This window comes from Acanthopagrus latus, chromosome 8, assembly GCF_904848185.1.
Source record: "Acanthopagrus latus isolate v.2019 chromosome 8, fAcaLat1.1, whole genome shotgun sequence".
NCBI lineage: Eukaryota > Metazoa > Chordata > Actinopteri > Spariformes > Sparidae > Acanthopagrus > Acanthopagrus latus.
The window spans coordinates 22151280-22178070 of NC_051046.1; the positions used below are offsets into that span (position 1 = coordinate 22151280).

Genomic DNA, 26791 nt, shown 5'->3' on the forward strand with positions numbered 1-26791 from the left:
TAGCTCAGTGATCTTATATATATATATAAACAGATCGATCTTATGTAGAAACACATCGACCATAAACAATGAATCTTCCCAAAATAACGAGATAGTAATGTTTAGATTCAATTACCTCACTTTTGTTAAAGGTGTACGGATGTTAGCACAGTTAGCTTTTCGCTCCGGTTAATGTTTCTTTATAGACAAAGCAAAGTCACCGCTGTTGGCTTAGATCGCGGCCTAATGTTTTACATACCAGAGCCGAGGAGCGCCATTAACTCGTCTTAATATTGTTGTATTGAAACAGACTGACGGAGCGCCGTTACTGTTACCGAGACAGACATATCATAAACTTATGGACCCCTATAGCTTTGCTAACCGCTGTTGGCCTGGAGCTACGGGGCTCCGGGTAGCGGAGCTAACAGCTAATGGAGGTCCGTTAGCTGTTAGCTATCTGTGCACTTGACACTCCGCTGTTGGCCTGGAGCTACTGGGCTCCGGGTAGCGGAGCTAACAGCTAACGTTAGCCATCTGTGCACTTGACACTCCACTAACGGAGCTCCGTCAGTCTGTTTCAATACAACAATATTAGGACGAGCTAACGGCGCTACTCGGCTCCGGTATATGAAACATTAGGCCGCGCTCGAAGCCAACAGCGGTGACTTTGAGCCAAGTACCTCCGGATTAATATTGCTGAAACAGACCGATCATTAACAATTACATTCATTTTTTTCCCGAAATCATGAGTTATCGTGATCATGAGAGAGATAGTAATGTCTAGCTTCAACAAAATTCATTTTTATTAACGATTTCAATATGCTAATATCAGACATAACAGGTACTTACCTACGATGAGGTCAAAGGGTATCGAGCAGAGCCGGATCAGTGGTTTTATATCAAGGCCAAAAATAATGCACACACAACTGTCCAATCAGAGTTCTCCTTTGTTGTCTGTCATCTGTATCCGAGGTGATTTGTCCAATGAGATGGCTGATAATCTGTGCACTTGATACAGACTCCGGACGACCATACTTTGCTGCATCTATTATTTATATATATTCTTATGAATGTATTAGAATATAATACAGTAACAAAGCATCAATGTTAATTAGAACACTTAATTAATAATGATATTAATTGACTGATGTTGAATTATTGATAATATTAATACCTTAAAAGTGCTTTTCAACACAAATTTAAGACAGCATTCCAGTTTTTTTTCAGCTGATGGATGATGAAGGCTTGAATGAGTGACAAGATAATCGTTAAATATAGTTTAAATGTTGGGATATATACTGTGTATGTGTGTTTGTGTGCATGCGTGTGTGTGTCGGTGTTTGTGTGTGTGTGTGTGTGTGTGTGTGTCTGTCTGTCTGTCTGTCTGTCTGTCTGTCTGTGTGTGTGTGTGTGTGTGTGTGTGTGTGTGTGTGTGTGTGTGTATTAAACTGACTCATTACTTAATCTGTCACTCTTTCTTCTTATTAGTGGTGCTGTGCTCCGCACAGCCCTCTATAGGCCCCTATTGCTTTGCTTTAGAAGGGTCCCATTTCCTCGTCCCATTCATTCCTTGTGGGCCTATACTGACGTCGCGAAAAATTGATGTTCTACAGAGTTGCATAATTGCATACCGAGTCCAGTCGAGCCGCACGTTAAATGAATGAAAAATTAATCATTAAATGTGGTTTAAATGTTGGGAAATATACAGTGTGTGTGTGTTTGTGTCAATTTGTGTGTGTGTGTGTATATTCATTCCTTATGGGAAATGGTTGGTAGTTTTTCGCGTCGTACGACGCGAAAAATTTATATTCTGAAAGACTGAATGATAGCATACCGAGTCAGATCGAGCTGCACGTTGTGATGTATTGTTTGTGTGCACTCAACGGTGTGGGACAAGTTAGCGACAGAAAAAATGGCTCTCACTGTACAGTGGATTGTAAAATAAACACTAGACAATTCCCAGCCGGGGAATCGCGAGAGCGGGCTGTGCGCTTTGCCCCGTGACGAAAAAACTACGAAAGCTAAGGCAAAAGTATGACATCATGTTGATCATTTGGAGTTTTATCTACATTTTATAGTTCGAATGGTGTGTCTAGGTCATCGTATGCCAGAGCAAGAGATGTTTGAAAAATGTTGAAGATTTGCGACTTTTTTAACCCCGTCCCATTCATTCCTTATGGGAAATTTTTCGCAGTTTTTCGCGTCTTACGACGCGAAAAAGTTGACATTCTGAAAAACTGAATGATAGCATACCGAGTCAGATCGAGCTGCACGTTGTCATCTATTGTTTGTTTGTGTGCACAGGCAGATAGAGAGAGACAGACAGACAGACTGTGCTTGCCCAGCTGATCTCGGTTGCCACGGTGATCGTGCTGACCCCCCCCCCCCGCCAACGGACTGGGGACAGCTGATTTCTCAGCACTTTCAGCCTCACATGCAGAACGTCAAACTGGTGCTATATCTTCAAAACCATACATGATAGCACCAAAATGTTTTCACGATCAAGCGACGCGAAAAAATTGACATTCTGAAAAACTACATGATAGCATACCAAGTCAGATCGACCTGCACGTTGTGATCTATTGTTTGTTTGTATGCAGTCAGCGGTGTGGGAAGAGTTAGTGACAGAAAAAAGGGCCCTCAATGTACAGTGGGTTGGAAAATAAACACAGAGATAGAGAAAGAGACAGACAGATAGACCGAGAAAGACAGACAGATAGAGAGAGAGAGAAAGACAGAGACAGACAGTCAGAGTGACAGAGAGAGAGAGACAGACAGATAGAGACAGACAGATAGAGAGACAGAGAGAGACAGACAGAGAGAGAGAGACAAACAGAGAGAGAGAGAGAGAGAGACAGACAGATAGAGACAGAGAGAGAGACAGATAGAGAGAGAGAGAGAGACAGACAGACAGATAGAGACAGACAGATAGAGAGACAGATAGAGAGACAGACAGACAGACTGAGAAGGACAGACAGACAGAGAGAGAGAGAGAGAGAGAGAGAGAGAGAGAGAGAGAGAGAGAGAGAGACAGACTGTCTGTGCTGGCCCAGCTGATCTCGGTTGCCACGGTGATCGTTGCCGACCACCCCTGGTAACGGCCTGTGGCAGCTGTTTTCTGAGCCCTTTCAGCCTCACATGCAGAATGTCAAACTGGTGCTATATCTTCAAAACCATACATGATAGCAACAAAAATTTTTCACGATCAAGCCAGAAATGCCTTTAGGAACTCATTCATCAAGTTTCGTGGTCCTCGTGTCAGAGATGTGTTGACAGGAGCGAGTTAGAAAAGGGTGCAGTTTCGAAAATCCTCTTCGCGATTAACATTGGAGTGAATGGAGGAAGTGAGAGCTACTCTGGTCGGTCAGAGGCAGATAATTCAAAAACCGTAAATCCCACCGAAAAAGCAGACACATTGTGAGAGAGAAGACAAGTGTGGCTACAACTCTGGAAAATATCACTGTTTTTGAGCATAATTTGTGGCCGGGGTCGTCATGGAAAGAGAAAATTTCTGAGTGTTTTTTTGAGGCTCTCTCACTCTGTCAGTTGGTCTCCTGCACTCTGCTGCGCGAACATTCCGCCATACACACTCATTGAAAACCCTGAATTTTTCCCAAATCACTCATCATCGTTAAGGGGTCAGAGTTCAAAAACTATACATCGTAGAAAAAAAGTTTAAATACAACTTAAATAGTCGAGACTTGTGCCTACGTTTTAAAGCTGGAATGGTGTTTCTAGGTCAACGTATGCCAGAGCAGGAGATGTTTGAAAAACGTTGCAGATTTGCGATGTTTTTCACCCCATCCCATTCATTCCTTATGGGAAATTTTTCGCAGTTTTTCGCGTCTTACGACGCGAAAAATCAAAATTTTAAAAATCTGAATGATAGCATACCGAGTCAGATCGAGACGCACGTTTTGATATATTTATTGTTTGGGTGCGACAAACGGTGCGAGACAAGTTAACTGCCAAAAAATCACGGGAGGATGAAAAATAATAATAATAATAAGAGGCGCGAGCAATAATAATAGTGGGCTGTGCTTCGCACAGCCCACTATGGACACCCTATAGCAGAGCTATAGAGGTGTCCATAGTGGGCTGGCGAGCACAGCCCACTAACTAGACAATTCCCCGCCGGGGACTCGCGAGAGTGGGCTGTGCGCTTTGCCCCGGGTCGAAAAAACTATGAAAGCTAAGGCAAAACAGGTAGAGAGAGAGAGAGAGAGAGAGAGACAGACAAATAAGGAGAGAGAGAGAGAGACAGACAGATAGACAGAGACAGACAGACAGAGAGAGAGAGAGAGAGAGAGACAAAGACAGAGAAGGAGAAAGACAGATAGAGAGAGAGAGAAAGACAGAGACAGACAGACAGAGAGACAGAGAGAGAGAGAGACAGATAGAGACTGACAGACTATGAGAGAGAGAGAGAGACAGACAGATAGAGAGAGATATATGTATGGACAGACAGATAGAGAGAGAGAGATAGGCAGGTAGAGAGAGAGAGAGAGAGAGAGATAGACAGGTAGAGAGAGAGAGAGAGAGAGAGACAGGTAGAGAGAGAGAGAGAGAGACAGGTAGAGAGAGAGAGAGAGACAGACAGGTAGAGAGAGAGAGACAGGTAGAGAGAGAGAGAGAGAGACAGACAGGTAGAGAGAGAGAGAGATAGACAGATAGAGAGAGAGAGAGAAAGACAGGCAGAGAGAGACAGACAGATAGACAGAGACAGACAGACAGACAGAGAGAGAGAGAGAGAGAGAGAGAGACAAAGACAGAGACAGAGAAAGATAGAGAGAGAAAGAGAGAGAGACAGACAGACAGACAGATAGAGAGAGAGAGAGAGAGAGACAAAGACAGAGAAAGATAGAGAGAGATAGAGAGAGAGAGACAGACAGACTGTCTGTGCTGGCCCAGCTGATCTCGGTTGCCACGGTGATCGTTGCCGACCCCCCCCCTGCTCCCCGGTAACGGACTGGGACTGCTGTTTCTCAGCCCTTTCAGCCTCACATGCAGGACGTCAAACTGGTGCTATATATTCAAAACCATACATGATAGCAGCAAAATTTTTTCACGGTCAAGCCAGAAATGCCTTAAAGAGCACGCTCACCAAGTTTCATGGTCCTGGTGTCAGAAATGTGGAAATGCCAGCGAGTTGAAAAAGGGTGCAGTTTCGAAAATCCTCTTCCCGATTAACATGGGAGTAAATGGAGCCAGTGAGAGCTCCTCTGGTCGGTCAGAGGCAGATGATTCAAAAACCGTGAATCCGACCGAAAAAGCGGACACATTGTGAGAGAGAAGACAAGTGTGGCTACAACTCTGGAAAATATCACTGTTTTTGAGCGTAATTTGTGGCCGGGATCGTCACGGAAAGAGAAAATTTCTGAGGTTTTTTTTGAGTCTCTCTCACTCTGTCAGTTGGTCTCCTGCACTCTGCTGCGCGAACATTCCGCCATACACACTCATTGAAAACCCTGAATTTTCCCCAAATCACTCAACATCGTTAAAGGGTCAGAGTTCAAAAACTATACATCGTAGGAAAAAAGTTCAAATACAACTTAAATAGACGAGACCTGTGCCTACGGTTTAAAGTTGGAATGGTGTTTCTAGGCGAATGTATGCCCGAGCAGGAGATGCTTGAAAAACGTTGCAAAATTGCGACATTTTTGACCTCGTCCCATTCATTCCTTATGGGAAATTTTTCGCAGTTTTTCGCGTCTTACGACGCGAAAAATTCGTATTTCAAAAATCTGAATGATAGCATACCGAGTCAGATCGAGACGCACGTTTTGGTATATTTTTGTGTGGGTGCGACAAACGGTGCGGGACTAGTTAAGTGCCAAAAACGAGCGGGAGGATGAAAAATATTATTATTAAGAAGAGGCGCGAGCAATAGTAATAGTGGGCTGTGCTTCGCACAGCCCACTATGGACACCCTATAGCAGAGCTATAGAGGTGTCCATAGTGGGCTGGCGAGCACAGCCCACTAACTAGACAATTCCCCGCCGGGGAATCGCGAGAGTGGGCTGTGCGCTTTGCCCCATGACGAAAAAGCAAACATGGTATCAGCAAAATTTCTCCACCATCAAGCGGGAATGGCCTTAAATAACACAGTCACCAAGTTTTGTGGTCCCACTTTGAGAAATGTGGCAATAGGAGCGAGTTAGAGAAGGGTGCAGTTTTGCAAATCCTCTTCCTGATTTACAATGGAGTTAATGGGACAGTTGAGAGCTACTCTTGTTGGTTAGGGGCAGATAATTCAAAAACCGTGAATCCCACCGAGAAAATAGACACATTGGGAGAAAGAAGACAAGTGTGGCAACAACTCTGGAAAATGTCACTGTTTTTGAGTGAAATTTGTGGCTGGGAGCATCATCTAAAGAGAAAATTTCCCTTACCATCTTGCAAGGGCCAGCATTCAAAAACTACACAGTGTAAGAAAAAAGTTGAAGACACCTCTAATAAACAGGATTTGTGCCGACATTTTAAAGTTTGAATGGTGTTTCTAGGTGAATGTATGCCAGAGCAGGAGATGTTTGAAAAACGTTGCAGATTTGCGACATTTTTACAACGTCCCATTCATTCCTTATGGGAAATGTTTGGCAGTTTTTCGCGTTTTACGTCGCGAAAAATTGATATTCTTAAAAACTGAATGATAGCATACCGAGTCAGATCGAACCGCACGTTTTGACATATTGTTTGTTTGTGTGCGCTCAACGGTGTGGGACGAGTTAGTGACTGAAAAAAGAGCTGTCATTGTAAAGTGGATTGCAAAATAAACACTAGACAATTCCCCGCCGGGGAATCGCGAGAGTGGGCTGTGCGCTTTGCCCCGTGACGAAGAAACTATGAAAGCTAGAGCAAAAGTTGAATTCCACGTTGATAATTTGGACTTGTATCTACATTTTAAAGTTCGAATGGTGTTCCTAGGTCAATGTATGCCAGAGAGAGAGAGAGAGAGAGAGAGAGAGGCAGACAGACAGATAGACAGATAGAGAGAGAGAGAGAGAGACAGAGACAGACAGACAGATAGAGAGAGAGAGAGAGAGAGATATGTATAGACAGACAGATAGAGAGAGAGAGACAGATAGATAGAGAGAGAGAGAGAGACAGACAGACAGAGACAGACAGACAGAGAGAGAGAAACAGACCGATATAGAGAGAGAGAGAGAGAGAGATAGACAGATAGAGAGAGACAGATAGAAAGATAGAGAGAGAGAGAGAGACAGATAGAGAGAGAGACAGACAGACAGATAGAGATATATGTATAGACAGACAGATAGAGAGAGAGAGATAGAAAGATAGAGAGAGAGAGACAGAGAGAGAGAAGGACAGACAGAGAGAGAGAGAGAGAGAGAGAGAGAGAGACAGATAGATAGAGAGACAGAGGCAGACAGACAGAGAGAGAGAGAAAGACAGGGAGATAGAGAGACAGGGAGAGACAGAGAGAGAAAGACAGAGAGATAGAGAGACAGGGAGAGACAGAGACAGACAGATAGAGAGAGAGAGAGACAGAAAGATAGAGAGAGAGAGAGACAGACAGATAGAGAGAGACAGAGACAGACAGATAGAGAGAGACAGATAGAGAGAGACAGACAGTCAGATAGAGAGACAGAGAGACAGACAGATAGAGACAGACAGATAAAGAGAGATATATGCATAGACAGACAGATAGAGAGAGAGAGAGACAGACAGATAGAGAGAGACAGATAGAGAGAGAGAGAGACAGACAGATAGAGAGAGACAGATAGAGACAGACAGATAAAGAGAGATATATGCATAGACAGACAGATAGAGAGAGAGAGAGACAGACAGATAGAGAGAGACAGATAGAGAGAGAGAGAGACAGACAGATAGAGAGAGACAGACAGACAGATAGAGAGAGAGAGACAGACAGACTGTCTGTGCTTGCCCAGCTGATCTCGGTTGCCACGGTGATCGTGCTGACCCCCCCCCCATCCCGCTAACGGACTGGGGACAGCTGTTTTCTCAGCCCTTTCAGCCTCACATGCAGGACGTCAAACTGGTGCTATATTTTCAAAACCGTACATGATAGCACCAAAATTTTTTCACGATCAAGCCAGAAATGCCTTAAAGAACACGCTCACCAAGTTTCGTGGTCCTCGTGTCCGAAATGTGGTAACACGAGCGAGTTGAAAAAGGGTGCAGTTTCGAAAATCCTCTTCGCGATTAACATTGGAGTGAATGGAGGAAGTGAGAGCTACTCTGGTCGGTCAGAGGCAGGGAATTCAAAAACCGTAAATCCGACCGAAAAAGCGGACACATTGTGAGAGAGAAGACAAGTGTGGCTAAAACTCTGGAAAATATCACTGTTTTTGAGCATAATTTGTGGCCGGGATCGTCACGGAAAGAGAAAATTTCTGAGGTTTTTTTTGAGTCTCTCTCACTCTGTCAGTTGGTCTCCTGCACTCTGCTGCGCGAACATTCCGCCATACACACTCATTGAAAACCCTGAATTTTCCCGAAATCACTCATCGTCGTTAAAGGGTCAGAGTTCAAAAACTATACATCGTAGGAAAAAAGTTCAAATACAACTTAAATAGACGAGACCTGTGCCTACGTTTTAAAGTTGGAATGGTGTTTCTAGGCGAACGTATGCCAGAGCAGGAGATGTTTGAAAAACGTTGCAGATTTGCGACATTTTTGACCTCGTCCCATTCATTCCTTATGGGAAATTTTTCGCAGTTTTCGAATTTCAAAAATCTGAATGATAGCATACCGAGTCAGATCGAGACGCACGTTTTGATATATTTTTTGTTTGGGTGCGACAAACGGTGCGAGACAAGTTAACTGCCAAAAAATCACGGGAGGATGAAAAATAATAATAAGAAGAGGCGCGAGCAATAATAATAGTGGGCTGTGCTTCGCACAGCCCACTATGGACACCCTATAGCAGAGCTATAGAGGTGTCCATAGTGGGCTGGCGAGCACAGCCCACTAATTATTATTATTATTAAGAAGAGGCGCGAGCAATAGTAATAGTGGGCTGTGCTCCGCACAGCCCACTATGGACACCCTATAGCAGAGCTATAGAGGTGTCCATAGTGGGCTGGCGAGCACAGCCCACTAATTAAGAAGAGGCGCGAGCAATAGTAATAGTGGGCTGTGCTCCGCACAGCCCACTATGGACACCCTATAGCAGAGCTATAGAGGTGTCCATAGTGGGCTGGCGAGCACAGCCCACTAACTAGACAATTCCCCGCCGGGGAATCGCGAGAGTGGGCTGTGCGCTTTGCCCCGGGTCAAAAAAACTACGAAAGCTTAGGCAAAAGTATGACATCACGTTGATAATTTGAGTCTTATCTACATTTTACAGTTTGAATGGTTTGTTTAGGTCAACATATGCCAGAGGAGGTGGTGTTTGAAAAATGTTGAAGATCTGCCACTTTTTTTACCTCGTCCCATTCATTCCTTATGGGAAATGTTTGGCAGTTTTTCGCGTCTTACGACGCGAAAAATTGATATTCTGAAGCCTGAATGATAGCATAACGAGTCAGATCGAACCGCACATTTTGATGTATTGTTTGTCTGTGTGCGCTCAACGGTGTGGGATGAGTTAGCGAAAGAAAAATTGGTTCTCAATCTACAGTGGATTGTAAAATAAACAGAGAGATAGAGGGAGAGACAGACAGACAGACAGATAGAGAGAGAGAGACAGACAGACAGACAGAATGACAGACAGATAGAGAGAGAGAGGCAGACAGACAGAGAGAGAGAGAGACAGAAAGATAGAGAGAGATATATGTATAGATAGACAGATAGAGAGAGAGAGACAGATAGATAGAGAGAGAGACAGACAGACAGAGACAGACAGACAGACAGAGAGAAACAGACAGATAGAGAGAGAGAGAGATAGAGAGAGGCAGACAGACCGATAGACAGATAGAGAGAGACAGATAGAAAGATAGAGAGAGAGAGAGACAGATAGAGAGAGAGAGATAGAAAGATAGAGAGAGAGAGACAGAGAGAGAGAAGGACAGACAGAGAGAGAGAGAGAGAGAGACAGATAGAGAGACAGAGGCAGACAGACAGAGAGAGAGAGAGAGAGAGAGAGAGAAAGACAGAGATAGAGAGACAGGGAGAGACAGAGACAGAGACAGACAGATAGAGAGAGAGAGAGACAGAAAGATAGAGAGAGAGAGACAGACAGATAGAGACAGACAGATAGAGAGAGATAGAGAGAGACAGACAGTCAGATAGAGAGAGAGAGGCAGACAGATACAGACAGGCAGAGACAGATAGAGAGAGAGAGAGACAGACAGATAGAGACAGACAGATAGAGAGAGAGACAGACAGATAGAGACAGACAGATAGAGAGAGAGACAGACAGACAGACTGTGCTTGCCCAGCTGATCTCGGTTGCCACGGTGATCGTGCTGACCCGCCCCTCCCCCCTCCCCCCCGCTAATGGACTGGGGACAGCTGATTTCTAAGCACTTTCAGCCTCACATGCAGGACGTCAAACTGGAGCTATATATTCAAAACCATACATGATAGAGGGAAAAAATTTTCACGATCAAGCCAGAATGGCCTTAAAGAAGACGCTCACCAAGTTTCGTGGTCCTTGTGTCAGAAATGTGGAAACGCGAGCGAGTTGGAAAAAGGGAGCAGTTTTGAAAATCTTCTTCCCGATTAACATTGGAGTGAATGGAGCCAGTGAGTGCTACTCTGGTCGGTCAGAGGCAGATAATTCAAAAACCGTAAATCCGACCGAAAAAGCGGACACATTGTGAGAGAGAAGACAAGTGTGGCTACAACTCTGGAAAATATCACTGTTTTTGAGCGTAATTTGTGGCCGGGATCGTCACGGAAAGAGAAAATTTCTGAGGTTTTTTTTGAGTCTCTCTCACTCTGTCAGTTGGTCTACTGCACTCTGCTGCGCGAACATTCCGCCATACACACTCATTGAAAACCCTGAATTTTCCCCAAATCACTCATCATCGTTAAAGGGTCAGAGTTCAAAAACTATACATCGTAGGAAAAAAGTTCAAATACAACTTAAATAGACAACACCTGTGCCTACATTTTAAAGTTAGAATGGTGTTTCTAGGCGAATGTATGCCCGAGCAAGAGATGTTTGAAAAACGTTGCAAATTTGCGACATTTTTGACCTCGTCCCATTCATTCCTTATGGGAAATTTTTCGCAGTTTTTCGCGTCTTACGACGCGAAAAATTCGTATTTCAAAAATCTGAATGATAGCATACCGAGTCAGATCGAGACGCACGTTTTGATATATTTATTGTTTGTGTGCGACAAACGGTGCGAGACAAGTTAAGTGCCAAAAACGAGCGGGAGGATGAAAAATATTAAGAAGAGGCGCGAGCAATAGTAATAGTGGGCTGTGCTTTGCACAGCCCACTATGGACACCCTATAGCAGAGCTATAGAGGTGTCCATAGTGGGCTGGCGAGCACAGCCCACTAACTACCATGTTTTGTATTTCAGCCCCTGTGACATGTTGAATTACCATGTGTGTATGTAACTGTTGTCTGCACATGGTGTACTTTCGTATTTCTTTCATTGATGTTCTTCCGGTTTAGGAAACAGAAGTCTGAAATAACTACAAACTTCAAGTACAACCAGTTTTCTTGGCAGATTTTTCAAAGGGGATTCAATGCTAAACCTCTTTATATTTGGATGAATTGTACTTTAATGTTTTGAGTTTTGCCTATAGTTAATCTTATTTTTATTTTTTTAATAGAATGAAGGACAAAAAGAACAACACCAACAATCAATTGACCTTACTTTGAAGTGTTGTGCACTCGTTCTTACCGATGACGTCAATATTTCAACACGTGTAACAGATTAATGGGTTGACTGTTTTTCTATGCTAAATAATTTATTGAAACAGCTGGGCACTGTGTTTTTTAGCGAATGTTACTCCAACAGTGGCAGTTAATGCATTTTATTGGGGCTGAGGATGACTACACATTTGGTGTTCAGTTGAGTATTTAAAGTGGCAGTATGGTGTTCGTGTGTCTGAGAACTGAAACCTATATGATGCCCATGTTGATGATTAGATCGATCTGCTTGCGACTGAAAGGTCGACTGCCATTGACTCCCAGTCAAACGTCACAAAACGACGTGACCATTGCAGCGTACACGCGACAAGCGTATCGGACCTTTTTATGTTGTGTGGTCACAGTTTGGATTTTGTTTAGGCAACAGAAGTACTTGGTTAGGTTTAGGAAAAGATTGAGGTTTGGGTGAATATAAGTATGTAACGTCTGTAACTTAACTTTAATATGTTCATAATTTAAGTCAAATTACATATGTGACCAAGTCTATTTGGTCTCATCGCCAGATTTTTATTGACTACAAGATCGAGAATATCATTGGCCTTATCCTTAAGATATGACTGAGTTAAGTTCGGTTGTGTTTCATGTTAGTATTTTGTAAAAATAATGATGTGTGGTTTTTTTTTTCCTTTAAACTCTACGCACTTGTTGCCAGGTAGTACTTCCATTGAGTAATGTCTTATTAATGCTCCGCTTGGCATCTGGTTCTGCTAGACGCAGGGCATCCGTAACCTATGACTTGTTAAATCGTCCAACTCCAAATTTTCCGATGTGAAATGCAAGGCGGCGAACATGCGCAGTGAGCAGACCGGGACTTCATTTTGTGTGTTGACTAAAGGTCAGGTTGGGGCCATAACTCATTTGGCGTTCAGCACCGAAAGCGTCTGCCTCTGTGTTGCTACGGAGCAGGTGAATGTAAACAGATACAGAGCAGCTGTCAACAGCGGTGATAGGTTTGTTCACACCATTTTTACATACACTCATTCACACACACACACACACACTCACACACACACACACACACAGTCTGAAGATTTAATATCACACCTCATTAACTGTCCTCTGTCGGACAGAGTCACTGTTTTGGTTTTGATCAGCCTCCATCATTATAGCTTTGTATAAATAAAACAAACGACCAGTTTACAGTGGTATTAGAATGGAGGGTGGAGGCGTCACAGTTTCCTTCTGTGACACTCCGGTTGTTTCAGGAGAAGCTAAAGCGTTTAGTCAGGGAGCTGATCGGATTGCTGTGAACGTAACTGCTAAATTAGATTTTTATTTTTCTCTCGACTGCAATCACAGGAGGATGTGCTGCAGTTTGCCACCTGTCTTGATGTGTGTTTAATTCATGCCGCTTAATAAGAGGAAGCTGAATCACCACACCACATCAGATGACGGAGATATGTCACGGCAGAAATTACTTCAGATTCACTTTCACCTGTGCGATTTGTGACTCCTTTTTCTCCACAGGAACTGTTGAGGCATCTTTTTTTGCAAGTTCACTCCCAAAAATAATCACTTCGAAGATGTATGAGTGTTAGAGGCTCATCATGAAGGCTGGGGCTGGGTTTGTATCCACTGTCGGTGTTAATGCGTTAATTCTCACAGTTTCTCTTTTTTTTTTTGCCGGGGTCACAGTGGCCAGATTATAGATGATGAAAAACAGGAAGCTGACCGGCAGGAAGAGGATGTTTATGGTCAGTCCAGTAGCTGGAGCAGTAAACTCTGCCCGTCATACATCATCCCTGAAGTAGGTTTCCCCCACACCCTCGGCTCAGAGCGGTCATTCATTCGACCTTTGTGTCCTTCTTGGAAGTTGTCACTTCAGTTCTGGCAAAGTGTGTGACATTTTCGTTTCTTTGTGTTTGCGTGTTTTCAGTGCTGACATAGAAACACATCCCCCCACTTGAGGAAACAATAGGCGTGCGATGACTCTGGTCACATGGCTGAAAGTCTGCTGGAGGGGGGGTCACAGTTGAGTGGGTGGGATGTGTCTATAGAGAAGTGTCTGATATATGTGTCATGCTTCTGATAAGCTGCTTATGTCTGTTATATTCTGAATATGGGACTTATGTAACAGATTGGGGTTCACCTCAAGTACTGCGCACACACACGCACACATATAAACTGTAAAGTTGATGTATGTGTGTGAGGTAGAGAGAGAACAGCAGGCAGGCCTGTCATGAGGAGTCCAGATGGTGGGTGGAGAAAGCCCTCCTTTAATCCCTGAGCCAGGATATTATACCCCCCCCCCCCCCCACACACACACACACACACACACACACACGCACGTGCTCAAACACACACACACACACACACACACACACGCACACGCTCAAACACACACACACACACAGTCATTTGTACATCCTCTTGACTGTGTGCACGGCCCCACACTGAGTTTGTCCACTCCTCTTTTACGTGACATTAGCCACACTCCATTATGTCGGTCTCAGTTCACCACTCCTCTGTTGATATATCCTGACTAATACTAAACACTTGCAAATTATAGTTTGGTGCATTGTGGGAAATAATGACAAGCGATGTATTAACACTGACATGGCAAAATGAGTGTAGGTGGGCTCATAGTATTAACCTGTCATGCTTTCTTTTGTATACCTTTTGAGAATTTTTTATGCATGTGTCTGAATTTTTGATGCATTTTGTCTTTATGTTCTTCATGATTTGTGAAAACATTATAGAATAACTGATTTTACTAGATTTTTGATCGATAGATAGATTCACTGTTGTGACTGGTTGGCGTCGCACCAGCACACTGAGTGAACAGAAGTTGAATAAAGCCAACTATTGCTCTACATGTCACACGCACATGTTGCTGGGTCTCATCGGCTACATTGATAACCCAACAGCTTTGATGCCTCAGAGTAGATCAGACAGAGCATCGCTTTCTGTCTGTCAGTGTGTGTGTGTGTGTGTGTGTGTGTGTGTGTGTGTGTGTGTGTGTGTGTGTGTGTGTGTGTGTGTGTGTGTTCGGAGGGGACTCGCTAATTCTCATGTGAGCCCATCATTGTTTTTTACGAGCGTTGCTTTTTTCTCTTTAATCTTTTATGTGCATATTAAACGGCTATGTTGAAAGAGTGTTAGCTCTCCCCACAGACGATGCCCTACATATCACAGACAGACTAATTAGGGTCTCTATCTCCGAGGGGCGGTATATTCCTTTTCATTTTCAAAACAAACATAAGTCGACTCCTGATCTTGATAAATGGAGCTACCAGAAGAGCTATTTGAGTATCTCCGCTGCCGTGCGTGTCCACCTTGTTGTCTCAGCTGCTGTTTGGCCCGTGCGGGCTGTGGAAGGTATGAAATAGTACGATGCGCTCCCTCCTGCCTCATATTCCACCATTCCTCATTTTCATCTGCTCTTCTTAAATAAAACATGGGGTTGCCTGTAACAGCTTGAAGCTCCTGCCTCAGATGCGGGTTGAGTATTAAAATATCATCCTGTTCCCCTAGTTTGCTCGTATTTCTTTTTATAGTGAATCTTGCGTTTTGTTGTTGCAGAGAGGAAAGAAAAGCCTGTGTATTTCCAGTCCAAGAAAACTGAGGAGGCCTGCGTGGCGGTGAAGATCGAACACTCCAGAGGTAGGCTGCAACACTTGAACTCACCTTACAGCCTCTTTCTGTCTGTTTTTTTTAATCTTTCCCCTTTAAATGAAGATTTTTCTTGTCACGGCACAGAGAGCTGCTCTCGGCGGTCAATTAATAAGTGTACAGCGCTCTCGCTGCTCTGCTTGTGCGTAGATGTGAGGAGGTTGTTCATTTCCTGTGGTTTCGGGCCTGTCGGCGCTGGGGTTTTGACGCAACCCTTTATATATATATATATATATATATATATTTTTATATATATTTATATATATATTTTTTTTTTTTTTTTTTTTTTTTTTTTTTTAATTCTATTTTTTTTATGCCTGTTCCTGATCCTCATCTTGAGATGCGTGGGAGGTATAATTAAGATGCAAAGCTTTGTTGCTCGTCAGTCACCAGCGCTGACTCATTGCAGGAGGGCTGCACGTATTTGCATGCAAAATCAATATCACGGCGAGAGTCTGGGGCCCCTTAGTCCTCTCTAAACCTAAACCAAACTCAGCGAAATCTTAAAAGTATATTGGCCTCCGTTAAGTAAACTTTGAGATGAAGTTGATGAGCAGAGAGGGGGTGGCAGTGTGGCACTGTGGAGGGGAGAATGAGCACTACTCCCTGCAGCTCGCAGCTATGCAGGGGTGTGAAGAAAGCTGCTGGTCTCTGCTCTATTTTTATATCAGACCTGTGTGTGAGCGCGTGTGTGTGTGTATCGGTGTGATGAATGGGTGCTTTCCTCCGGCCCCAAGTGCCTCCCTATTTTTCACCTTTTCTCATTTTCTCTCCTCTTCATGTGCAGCGTCTCGCTCCCTCGCGCGAATCCCTCCATGCTCCATCCTTTCACCCCTCTCCCATCTGGCTTTTCATCTGTCAGTCTTCTCCGTGCTCGTCTGTTTTCCTCGTGCCTTCACTCTTCCTCCCTTCCTGTCTGTTTCATCCCATCTTTCCTCGGCACTGATGAAACTTTTTGCCTTTAACGCATCCCCTCTGCCTTCCGAAATAGTCCCCACTGTTCCCATTTCTCCACTTCTCATTTGCCTTTCACCTCCCCACGCTTGCTCCCCTTTTTTACACTACTTGTGCCTTTGTTCCACCACTTTTGCAACCCCCCCCCCATCCCGTCCCGCCTCCTGTTTCCGGGCCCAACTGGGGTTCTAATCTCACGCTGGCCCTTGGATTAGGAGATGAGGCAGAGTTAATCTGAAGAAAGTCTGGGTAGTTGAACAGAAACAGCTAATCCTCCATTCCTGCTGGTTATCTGTCACCCTGTCTGTCACACACACACACACATACATACACACCACATGTGTGGCATGATGCGCACAGTGAATGCCTCGTGTACCAGGGCAGAGCCAGACATGTACTGTAACTACACTCTCTCTAATCTCATTGACTGATATAGGGCACCAGGAATTGTTTTGTGTGTGTGTGTGTGTGTGTGTGTGTGTGTGTGTGTGTGTGTCTGCGTGCATGTGTGTCAGTGTTGTCTTTGTGTGACTGTGGTTAGAAGGTGGCAAGTAGCAGTGACTCACATGTCTCTGTATTTTGCACGTGCCTCTGAATGTGTTTTCATTGCCAAATTTTCACTGCTGAATGTGTCTACAAAGTGTTTAGAAGTGGGGTTTTTTCGCTGCATTCGATAACCTCTAGAAGGTTAGCTCTGTCTGGGCAGGGGCCAGGGTGTCATGTTCCTACACACAGTGTAAAAAGGTGTGCTAACCATGTACACATTCATGTAGGATAGCTACATAATGGGAAGAAGCACAGCTAAAAACACATCGTAACCATTTTTACCCAAATGAAACGCAATGCCAACACCAAGCCACTAAAGCAAAAGCAACAAAAACGTTACATGCCCACAAAGCTGGCACTGTCAAACATGCTGTGTCCAGGAAGAGCTAATATTCTAATGATTACCTTAGTAATAATTATACATCAGTGAAATGTCCGGAAAAATCAACAAGTTTTAATTTCTGCAACATGAGAAATGAAAAATTGGCACAGGTGGAGCCAAATTGTGCTAACATGGGATAAGTGTTACCTTTATTTTTATCCCAAGATTTTTCATACATGCTTCTAGCAGTAAAGATAAACTCTATTCGTTTTGGACAAGACATTTTCAGACAATAGTTGTAACCAATTGTAACTTCCACCTACTGTTACATCACTTGCATAGCTTTGATTATACTACTGAAGTTTGCTTAGCGAAAATTATAATGTACGTCTTTATTTTTTTCACATATGTTTTATGATATTCAGTATCAACAGTAAATGTTGATTTATCCAGAGATTAATCCACATCATCAGGGCATAACACTTACAATTGAAAGATGAAAATATAAAAGCTGCACCTACGTAATCTGTAGTTCTTGTTTTGGCAATAACCACATTTTTTACACTTAATGAAAATTAGAACGGTTTCTTTGGTCGAGGTAAGAGAACAACAGACTTTGAGAGAAAATTTGTGCTCGCACAAGATGAAGAATTCTTATAGGATAAGTGTTTCCATTACAGCAGAATGAATGAAGAGGATGACGTGAAAATGTGGATAAAACAGATGAATCCATGAAAAGAAATGATCCGAACTAAACCAATCCTGCACATAAAGGGTTAGATAATTCACCAGAGAACCTGTCCTTTTCATCAAGCCATCAGTCTGAATGCTTCGTCACAAAAGCACCACAGGATTCAGCATCAAAATTGAGGGCATAAATCTGCAAATCGGATTACTGACCAGCAGCATGTAAATGTGGCTTTTTGAAGTAACCAGGTGCCTGGAAACACATTTCCTGTATTTCCCGCATAATAGCCAGTGAATGGAAGTGTTTGAATGCAGTTTTTTTACGGAAGTGCCAGGTTGTGTTGCCGGTCAGTCCCGTCTGTAGAGGCTCCGCTGAGACCCTGCCAGCGATAATGCTGCAGATGTTGGCTGCATCGAGTGTTTACTGGCAACAAATAGTTGTTGCCACACGGAGACGTGAGCATGAGTGTGCAGTTTTGGTCACCGCTGCACACACACTTCTTCAGAGTTCTGTCACCGTGGGAGATTCATCTTTATCACTTAGACATAGGTTTTGCATCAATTATGTGAAATGTTAAGAAACTGAGAAGGAATCTCTACTGGTCAATCGTGTTTACTTGGAGAATAAAGATAACTGCTGTCATGTTCGCGTGTCGGTGAGACCACGAAGTGTGAGTGTGAATATTTATGTTCAAAATTCACTCTGACACACACACATTCACACATACCCTTCGCTTCTTCACGGACACCGCAAGCCTTAAAACAAAGGTTAAGTTGAGGCTTCCTGTGTTGTCTTTTTTTGTCACCATGTGATGTGTCCTAATGTTGACATATAACACTGCAGATCAGCAGACACTCTAAAGCTCTGCTCAGAGGATACGTACAGAACATGGAGGACCTTGACTCGCAGTTCCCTGTGCCGACTTCTGCAAAAGGTACATCTTGTTCATGATAAGTAGCGTGTTCCTGGGATCTTTGTTTCAATTTCATATACGCTGCGGATTTAAAGGGGCACCATGTGGTTTTGGAGAACAAATTCATGTTCTTTTAATATTTGCAGTATTAATGAGGTAATCATACAAAGTCAGAAATATCTATTTTTCTTTAAATAACTGTGTAAACAAGCTGTTCTCAGGGGACAATGAGGTCCCCAGAACACTGTTTGAAGCTAGAAGGGTGGCAGGGTCCACCAAATTTAAGCACAGTAAAACAATATGAAAGTGTGTCGTCCTTTAAGTTGGTTTATTCGATCATTAAAACGAAGAGAGTCTGTTAATTTATTATTTGTTTGTTTAGGCGTCAATGAAGATCTTTCTTGTCTGATTAAAATTCCGTTCCCGTTCCGTAGTGCTCCCTTAAATTCATACAAAGTCAGTGGCTTTTACCAGATGTTTATCCGCTTTTCGCACAGTCTGTCGACCGTCTTAACTCGCCCATCTTGTTCCTGCGTCTTAAATATTTGCACGAGAACTGTGCCCGAGGAGATGAAGTTGACGGGATGGTAGTTTTGAAATAATAGATCAGAGGCTCTGGGCTTCATTTAGATCACAGCAGGCAGATGAGAGAAGTGGTGCGTGGCGCTCCAGGGCCGCTTCACTGTGCTGATTGTTAATCATTGATCAGAGCGACTGACTGATGCCTGGCGTAGACGGAACGAGAAGCTGTTGCGCGAGCGGGTCAGTCCACTTTTACTGATTCCCACCAAATCTCCCGTCATTGTTTGATGCTTTTATGATCTGACTAAAATGGATGAGATCAACAGGTGAGGGGAAGTTGGAGAGCACTTAAATCATACGTGTGCTGCACAGCTTCACACTCCCTGATCGATTTAATACTGCTCATTTCTACAGTGCATGAGTGCTGTTTGTATCTTATAAAGTCTAAATGTGCAGAGTTGTGTGTTGTGAACCACTGTGTGCGTGCGTGCGTGTGCCGCTGTATTTGTTAAAAGCCACTTAAATAGGGGGTGTGTGAGCGAGAGTGAAGGAGGAGTCATGTCCCTCTCTACTCTGTTCTTGCTGAGCTGAGTCACTCAGAGGCAGCGCTGCCTGGGAAGATCGCATGGAACCTAAACTTAGTTGTGCTCTTCTGGGACACACACACTCTCACACACACAGCGTGGCCCCTCGCTGAGGAGGATACACGGTTTTCCTCTCGGTTTCTAGTGCGGGGTGAGTTCATCCGCAGGGATTTATTTCTGCTTTCTATGTTTGATTCCTCTCGGACTGTCTTGCCCTGAGTGTGATCTTCTCTTCTTCCACCTCTTGTTAGGTGTTTTTGTTTGTTTGTTTATTGATGTTTGATTTGAAGTTATTTACAGCAGAACCCACAATCACACTTTGGTAATAGAACAGGCTTGTATGCTATCAGGCTGACCTGCTGTGTAATCAGTCGATTTCTGAGAATGTTGCAATGTTTGCGCTCTGACGCTGAGCGAGCCTTTCATTTAATAAATCACTTCATATGCAAACACGCTCACATCACTGCACTCTGTAATGTACTTCGACCATAATGCAACACTTGCTGAAGACTGTGTATATGAAGGATCTCTGATACTCTTCAACTAACTGAGATTTCTCCTGTTAGTCTTCTCTTGTTTTTCCTGACATTGCTTGCTGCAGCAGCGTAGAAGCCACCCAGACCTTAATTTAATATGCCACCCCATTTAAAAAGAAGAAGCAGAATTTGTGATAAGTCCTCTCAGACATTCCGTGTGATATGAATGTGGAGCCCCTGGGGCTGAGAGGCAAAGCCGAGAGAAGACAAAGCTTTAGTTTCAAGCTGGCAGGGTGGGGACACACTGAGCCACACACACACACACACACACACACACACACACACACACACAGGTGTGCCTTTGTTTTGTTCACCTGGAGAACTAGAAACTGAAGTATCGGCACACATTAAGCCAGCGGGGGTTTGGAAGCAGGGACTCATAAAAGACAGGTCAGGCAGGCCTGCTGTCAGGTGACAAAGCTTCAGGGAAGTGTTGATCTCATGAGCACGAGGTAGAAATGTTTTGTACGTTCACTTAATGGTGTTTGACTGAGACTCTGAGTTGAGATTAACCCACTGACACACACCTGCCTGTTTATAAAGGCAGTAGTTCGTTTGTGGCCTTGAAGGACTCTCAGACTCTTCTGCGGACGTTTGTCTCATGGTGTGTTTAAGTGCATTGTTGAAAAGGTCGGCAAGTTTGTTTTGAACCTTGCACACAGCAAGGCTCCTGGGATGACAGTGTTGGTTTGTGGGTCCACCAAGACTGTTCAAGAATTAAATATCTACAGTGTAAAATGGATTGCCATACAATCGCCTAAGTACAGTTACTCAGTTTTGAGGTACTTTAATTTCTTATTTTTTCGTGCTTTGTACCCCCACTGCACGACATTATGGAGGCATATATTGGACTTCTGTATAACATTTATTCCATTACTGACGCTACTTGTTACTTGTTGCAGATTGCATGCTGCATCAGAACCAAAGCAGCTCATTTTAAAATGATAAAGCACTGAATAATGTTAATTCAAAAAAGGCTGAATATTGGACCTGATAATCCCAAAGTAGCCATAGTATACAGACTATGTGTTACTATACTTTTACTTTTGATCCAAAAGTGCATTTATTGCAACAAAATGACCTTTGATGTTTATTATGTGAGATACTTTAAGACTTTTACACAAGTATGACTTCTGGGTACCATTTAACAACACTGCCCAGATCCCAGTGATTTTGATGAGCCCCTGACTCTTCCTCTCGCGCCACCAGCAGGTTGAAATGTCTTGACGTTTCTTTGTCACATTACAGATATTAACGGATATTAATCATCAAAGTTGTCATTTTATACAGGTGAAAACACTGTACTGAAAAGCTTTGTGCTGGTCCTAATCGGCAAATGTTAGATGGTAAATATGAAAAAATAGTATACCTGCTTAGCAATAGCATGCTGCTGTGACTGTGTTGTCACTGTGAGAATGTTAGCATGGTGTCATTAGAATTTAGCTCAACTCTGTGCAGAATAACAACTCTGGCATGACTGTTAACTCATCTTGTTTAGATCAGCTAGTCCTGCAAGAGCGCACCATACAGAGTCCGGCAGTTATCGGGTTGTCAATATTTATTATTCATGCAAAAAATTGGTGCTGTTGTTGCCTCAGGTTACTTGAATGTGCTTTCTAAATAAGACTAAGAGTAAGAGTGATTTTTAAGTACCATACAGCTAGCGTGGGAACTAAAGTTCAAAAGTCATCAGGATTCCTTTTCTGGAAACCATAATAGTAGAAATTTGTACAACATGTTGTTGAGGATCACCAGATAGTGTATGTGTGTGTGTGTGTGTGTGAGGCCAACAAACTAACCGACATTGCCATCCCTGGAGCCATACTATTTTGGGCACAAGCTGGGATGATTCCCCTATTTTCGGACACGGTTTGTTTTTTTGTTGCGGAGAAAGATATTTGTGTCGGAGTGATACATTCCTTCAGCCTCCTTTGCCGGCTTGCAGCGAACTCACTCCCCTACTGCTGTGATGTGGCAGAGCTGGAGGGTTGTGGAGGGGGCGTGGGGGGTGATGCCTTTCATTCTGTAGTACTGTGGCAACACTGACCACACACACACACACGCATCTGCGCACAACCCACTGGGCTCAAGTAATTGTTTTAAATGAATTCTCTCCAATTCTCTTCGAAAAAGCGATGGATCTGGTTGGGTGTTTTCAGAGGGTTGACACATCCCCGTCTGGCTTTGGGAAGATGCCGTTGATGTTTTCAGATAAGTGTGGAGGATCTTTAAAATAAAATCAAGAGATGCAGAGCACTTTGCCAGCCAGCACAGGGTGCTGTCTCACCTACACTTCCACTGACACCTGACCTTTACGCAAGCATTTCTCATTTTCTTGCTCTCGCTGTGCGGTTTTGGATTTATTGAGATGGAAGCAGATGCCTTCAGGCTCGGTCCACTCGGTTGTGAAATAAATGATCTGAAGGTAACCGACTGGTTGCCATGGCAGCGAGTCTCACCCTTCGACAAGGACCGAGCGAAGGTTAAGTCTCAGTTTGACGTGTGAACTCGCACTTCCTGGATTACAACTGTGCTCCAACAGTGTTTCAGTTTCTTTGTAAAAAACAGTAACTCACAGTATTTCGATCAGAAGCATGTATTGCTGCATCAGTTAAGTCCAGCTGAAGTTCCTCTTCTGTTTGTATCGCCTCACACCCAGACTGCAGGCTTTCTCTCTCTGCACACACAGACGGAGGAGGATAATCAAAGTGTTTCTGCAGGGTGGTGCCTGGCTGCTACCAATTTACTGTACAAGGCGGTCTGTCACTTGTGCCAAGCCAGCTTTAATGAGAAGATGCCAGAATGAGTGTGTTACCAGGCGCAGCGGTTCTTGAAAGCACTCCGGCTCTGGGAAAGGAAGTAGAGACTGTCCCGTTTTTACTGAAGAAAGTGACTGTTTCCCTAATATTTCATCGAAGAGCATAGAGCCATCTTAACTGGAAATCATTTTCTGTGCAGCTTACAAAAGAACTGGTTTGCACGTCCGAGGCAATACATTTGCATTTCCAGACACATCTACTCATTCGTCCATTTACATCTCCCTTTTCTTTTCGTGAGCAGTGACTCTTAAAATACCTGCATGACTTTCTCAGGCTCAAGTGAAAGCTGAGGCAATTTACAGCTAGAGGAGTGGTGTTTGACACAGTTAATAACAACTTTCAGAAAGGAAGCAGGCTGTGGAGAGTGGGACCCCCTGCAATCATCCCAGATAAAGTGCAGTGTACTGTGCAGTACAATCTTCATTTTTAGCCATACATGCATAATATGGCGCATGATGTTTTCTTATGATCTCTTAATGTGGCCTCGAGGGGAAGCCAAGCACGTAATCAAGAGAAATTCCTGAGGCCGCCTGCAGGATTGATTGGTAATTTTGGGGCCCTGTTTAGAAAGTCTGCTCTCCCAAACGCAGCGTGGGACCGTTTCCAGTCAGACGGTTGCTAGAGCTGTTGTCTTTAATTACGGTCAGGCTGTAGAAATAGAAATTGTGACTATATGATTCTGTGGTTGTTGTTTTCTCTTTCTTTTTCAGGATTGGTAGGATAAAGATCACTGTAAGGGGAAATAAACAAGGGGGGGCCCTCTGAGCAGTAACTATAAACTGCATCTGGAAGGGTACACCATATAGAGTGTTTTTCACTCAAATATCAGTTGTTCATGTAATTTAGAGCTAGGGATGCTACAGTATACTGGTTTTCAGATATAGTGTTATTGGGTGAGCCCTAAACCTTATTTAGGGATGATGCTGACATACGCGCTTTATCAGTTAATCTTACATTTAAATTGCTGATTGTTTGACCTGTAAAATGCAAGAAAACAGTGAAAAATAGGCCCACTTTCTAGTTTCCTCAAACCCAAGCTTCTTTAAATTACACCGTTGAAAACCCCCAAACCCCATTTGCTCAAACAGAAGACAAGAAAGGCAGTGTAAGTGTCTGCCATAATGTTTACAACTAATGCTAATAAGCTAATATTAGCATGCCCACGGGGTAAATTGAAATGGTGAATTGGCTTATTATGACTTATTATGCATTGCTATTAAACATTAGCATATTATCATCACTCTGAGCATATCAGCACTCAGCTCAAAGACAGGCCCAAAGAGCTGCTAGCATAGCTTAGCTGTAAACTCTTTTGGGTTGTTGCGCAAAAAAAATTTTAAACAGTCAATCGATTATTGAAATAGGCACTTCCACTAATGAGGTTATGTTTTCATGCATGCCCGTGTGTTGATTTGTTGGTTTGTAAGCAGGATGACACAAAAACTAATGAGCAGATTCCCATGAAACTTTGATGGTGGATGGGTCTCAGCCCAGAACACACCCAATTACATTTTAGTGGGGATCGGCAAATTTTTTTCTCCCCTCCCTTTAACATTTCATTTTCTTGACATTTTCCTTAATATCTCTGAGGACGATGCATACATATTGATTAACAAAAAAAACAAGCCTATTGTGGTGGCTGGTATCTATGAGTGGTTGCTTTGATGTGGCGACTACAGGTGGTGGTCTTAAATCAGGGTTAAGCAGTTCAAATGTAGAGTGATGCAGGACTGTCAAGTTTGATATTGGATTCGACTTGACTGAATTAAAGGAGACTGTTGGTCTGTGGTGGACTTATGCACTCTCTGCCTTTCTAGTTGCAGTCTAGCTTTTGACTATTTTCAGACGTGAAACCAGGTCGATCAGTGCATTCACAAGGTGTGAAATGTTTCTTTCCATTTTAGCATCTCTGAGCGCCAAACAAGGGTTGACTGGACCTCACTGTCTACGGGCTAGACGTCCCTGACTGAAAACAGAACAGATACTTTATAAAAGGCGTCTGAAGTTCTGGTGCGAAACTGTACATCTGAATCCTTTAAGGTCACATCCATCACTATTGCGCTACACACACTATTAATCCATGCAGGTTAGCCAGGCGCAGAGCTACATTGATTTCTGCGTTCAAACCCATACATCAGCGCCACTTGTTAAATCACAAACACCCATTTAAGTGACCACCTTAAATGGAAACTAATAGCTCGTAAAGTAATGAGAGAACCTGCTGGCTATTTAGAGCCAAATATGGGCATTTGCCTTACTGGGCTGCATGTCATAGTACACGCGTTTCACATGCATGTGTGTCTGTGTGTGTGTGTGTGTGTGTGCGTGTGTGTGTGTGTGTGTGTGTGTGTGTGTGTGTGTGTGTGCGTGCTGTTGAGGTCAGAGAGAGAGGCAGATTTAGGCTACTTTAAACACTGCCAGTCGCTTCATTAAATCGGTCTGTCTCCTCTATCTAAACACTGACGCTGTACCATCTGTGGCCAGCTGGTCGGCTAAAAAGCCTCGCCGGAGCTGATCATCAACGGGATCATTAGCTGGATAATCAACTGAACTGTCTGACTCTCTCTAATATTTACCGTGCAGCTGTTTATCAGGAACGTCTTTGCATAGATGAATATATAGCCAGTAAGCCCTGTGTATAAATGTCAGGAGTGTGTCAGTGTGTATGAGGCACACTGAGGCGTATGGAAGGGATCCTTAAAACATTTTCTTGGGTTTTTGATGCATGGATGTAGAAGATTTAACTACATGTCCTCCACTCGTTTTATAAAAATAGAGATGTCTTCAGGTTCCTCTTGTAATTGACTTGATCTCTTTTCTCCCCGTCCTTCAGCTCTAGGCAGCAGCACGGCGCACCAGCGCCGCGATCCACCCAGTGTGCAGGCGTGTCTGAATCGGGCGAACGGTGGGACGACTAACAGGAGCAGGGGAGGCGTCAATGGAACAGGCCCTGGCAACAGGCCGCCCTTGCTGTCTAAACCACAAGGTACATAATGACAACTCACAACAATCCAGCCTAACGCTGCGGTGGGAGGGTCAGTTGACACAATCGTATCGGTCTATGATTCATGTGTGGAGTCAGTGGGAAGGGTGTCGGCACATGTGCTAATTTTCTCAGAGTGACCTTTCACCGAGACTGACCTGGTTCTTTAGTGTTAATAATGTGTTAAACATCAATGGTTAAAAAGTAATTCATGCTCTGAGTAGTGTTTGAGAATAATACTTTGATGTTTTACTTTTGTATTATTTTAATGTCAGTGGTTTTTCTTGTGGTTGAGTAAGAGTTAATGTCTCCGATAAATTCAGCCATGCCTGAGGATTTACAGTTTACCTGCGGTGGTGGAGGAAGTATTTAGATCTTTTGCTTTAGCAAAAGTGGCACACTGTGAGAAATGCTCTGGAACAGGTAATAGTATTGGAAGTGTAATATATCTTTACATTACTATTGCTCATTCAAAAATGTAAAAGCAGGATTTCACCATTTCGATTGAGAGTAAGG

General features: G+C 43.5%; 1 protein-coding gene across 1 annotated transcript in view; it reads left to right on the plus strand.

The window, feature by feature from the left end:
• The window catches only part of fgd4a (FYVE, RhoGEF and PH domain containing 4a), an 84425-nt gene that overhangs the window by 44111 nt on the left and 13523 nt on the right, over window positions 1-26791 (plus strand). The window contains exons 3-4 of the mRNA XM_037108132.1: window positions 15319-15399; window positions 26126-26278. Coding sequence (XP_036964027.1) covers window positions 15319-15399; window positions 26126-26278 — 234 coding nt within the window. The remainder of the gene's footprint in view (window positions 1-15318; window positions 15400-26125; window positions 26279-26791) is intronic.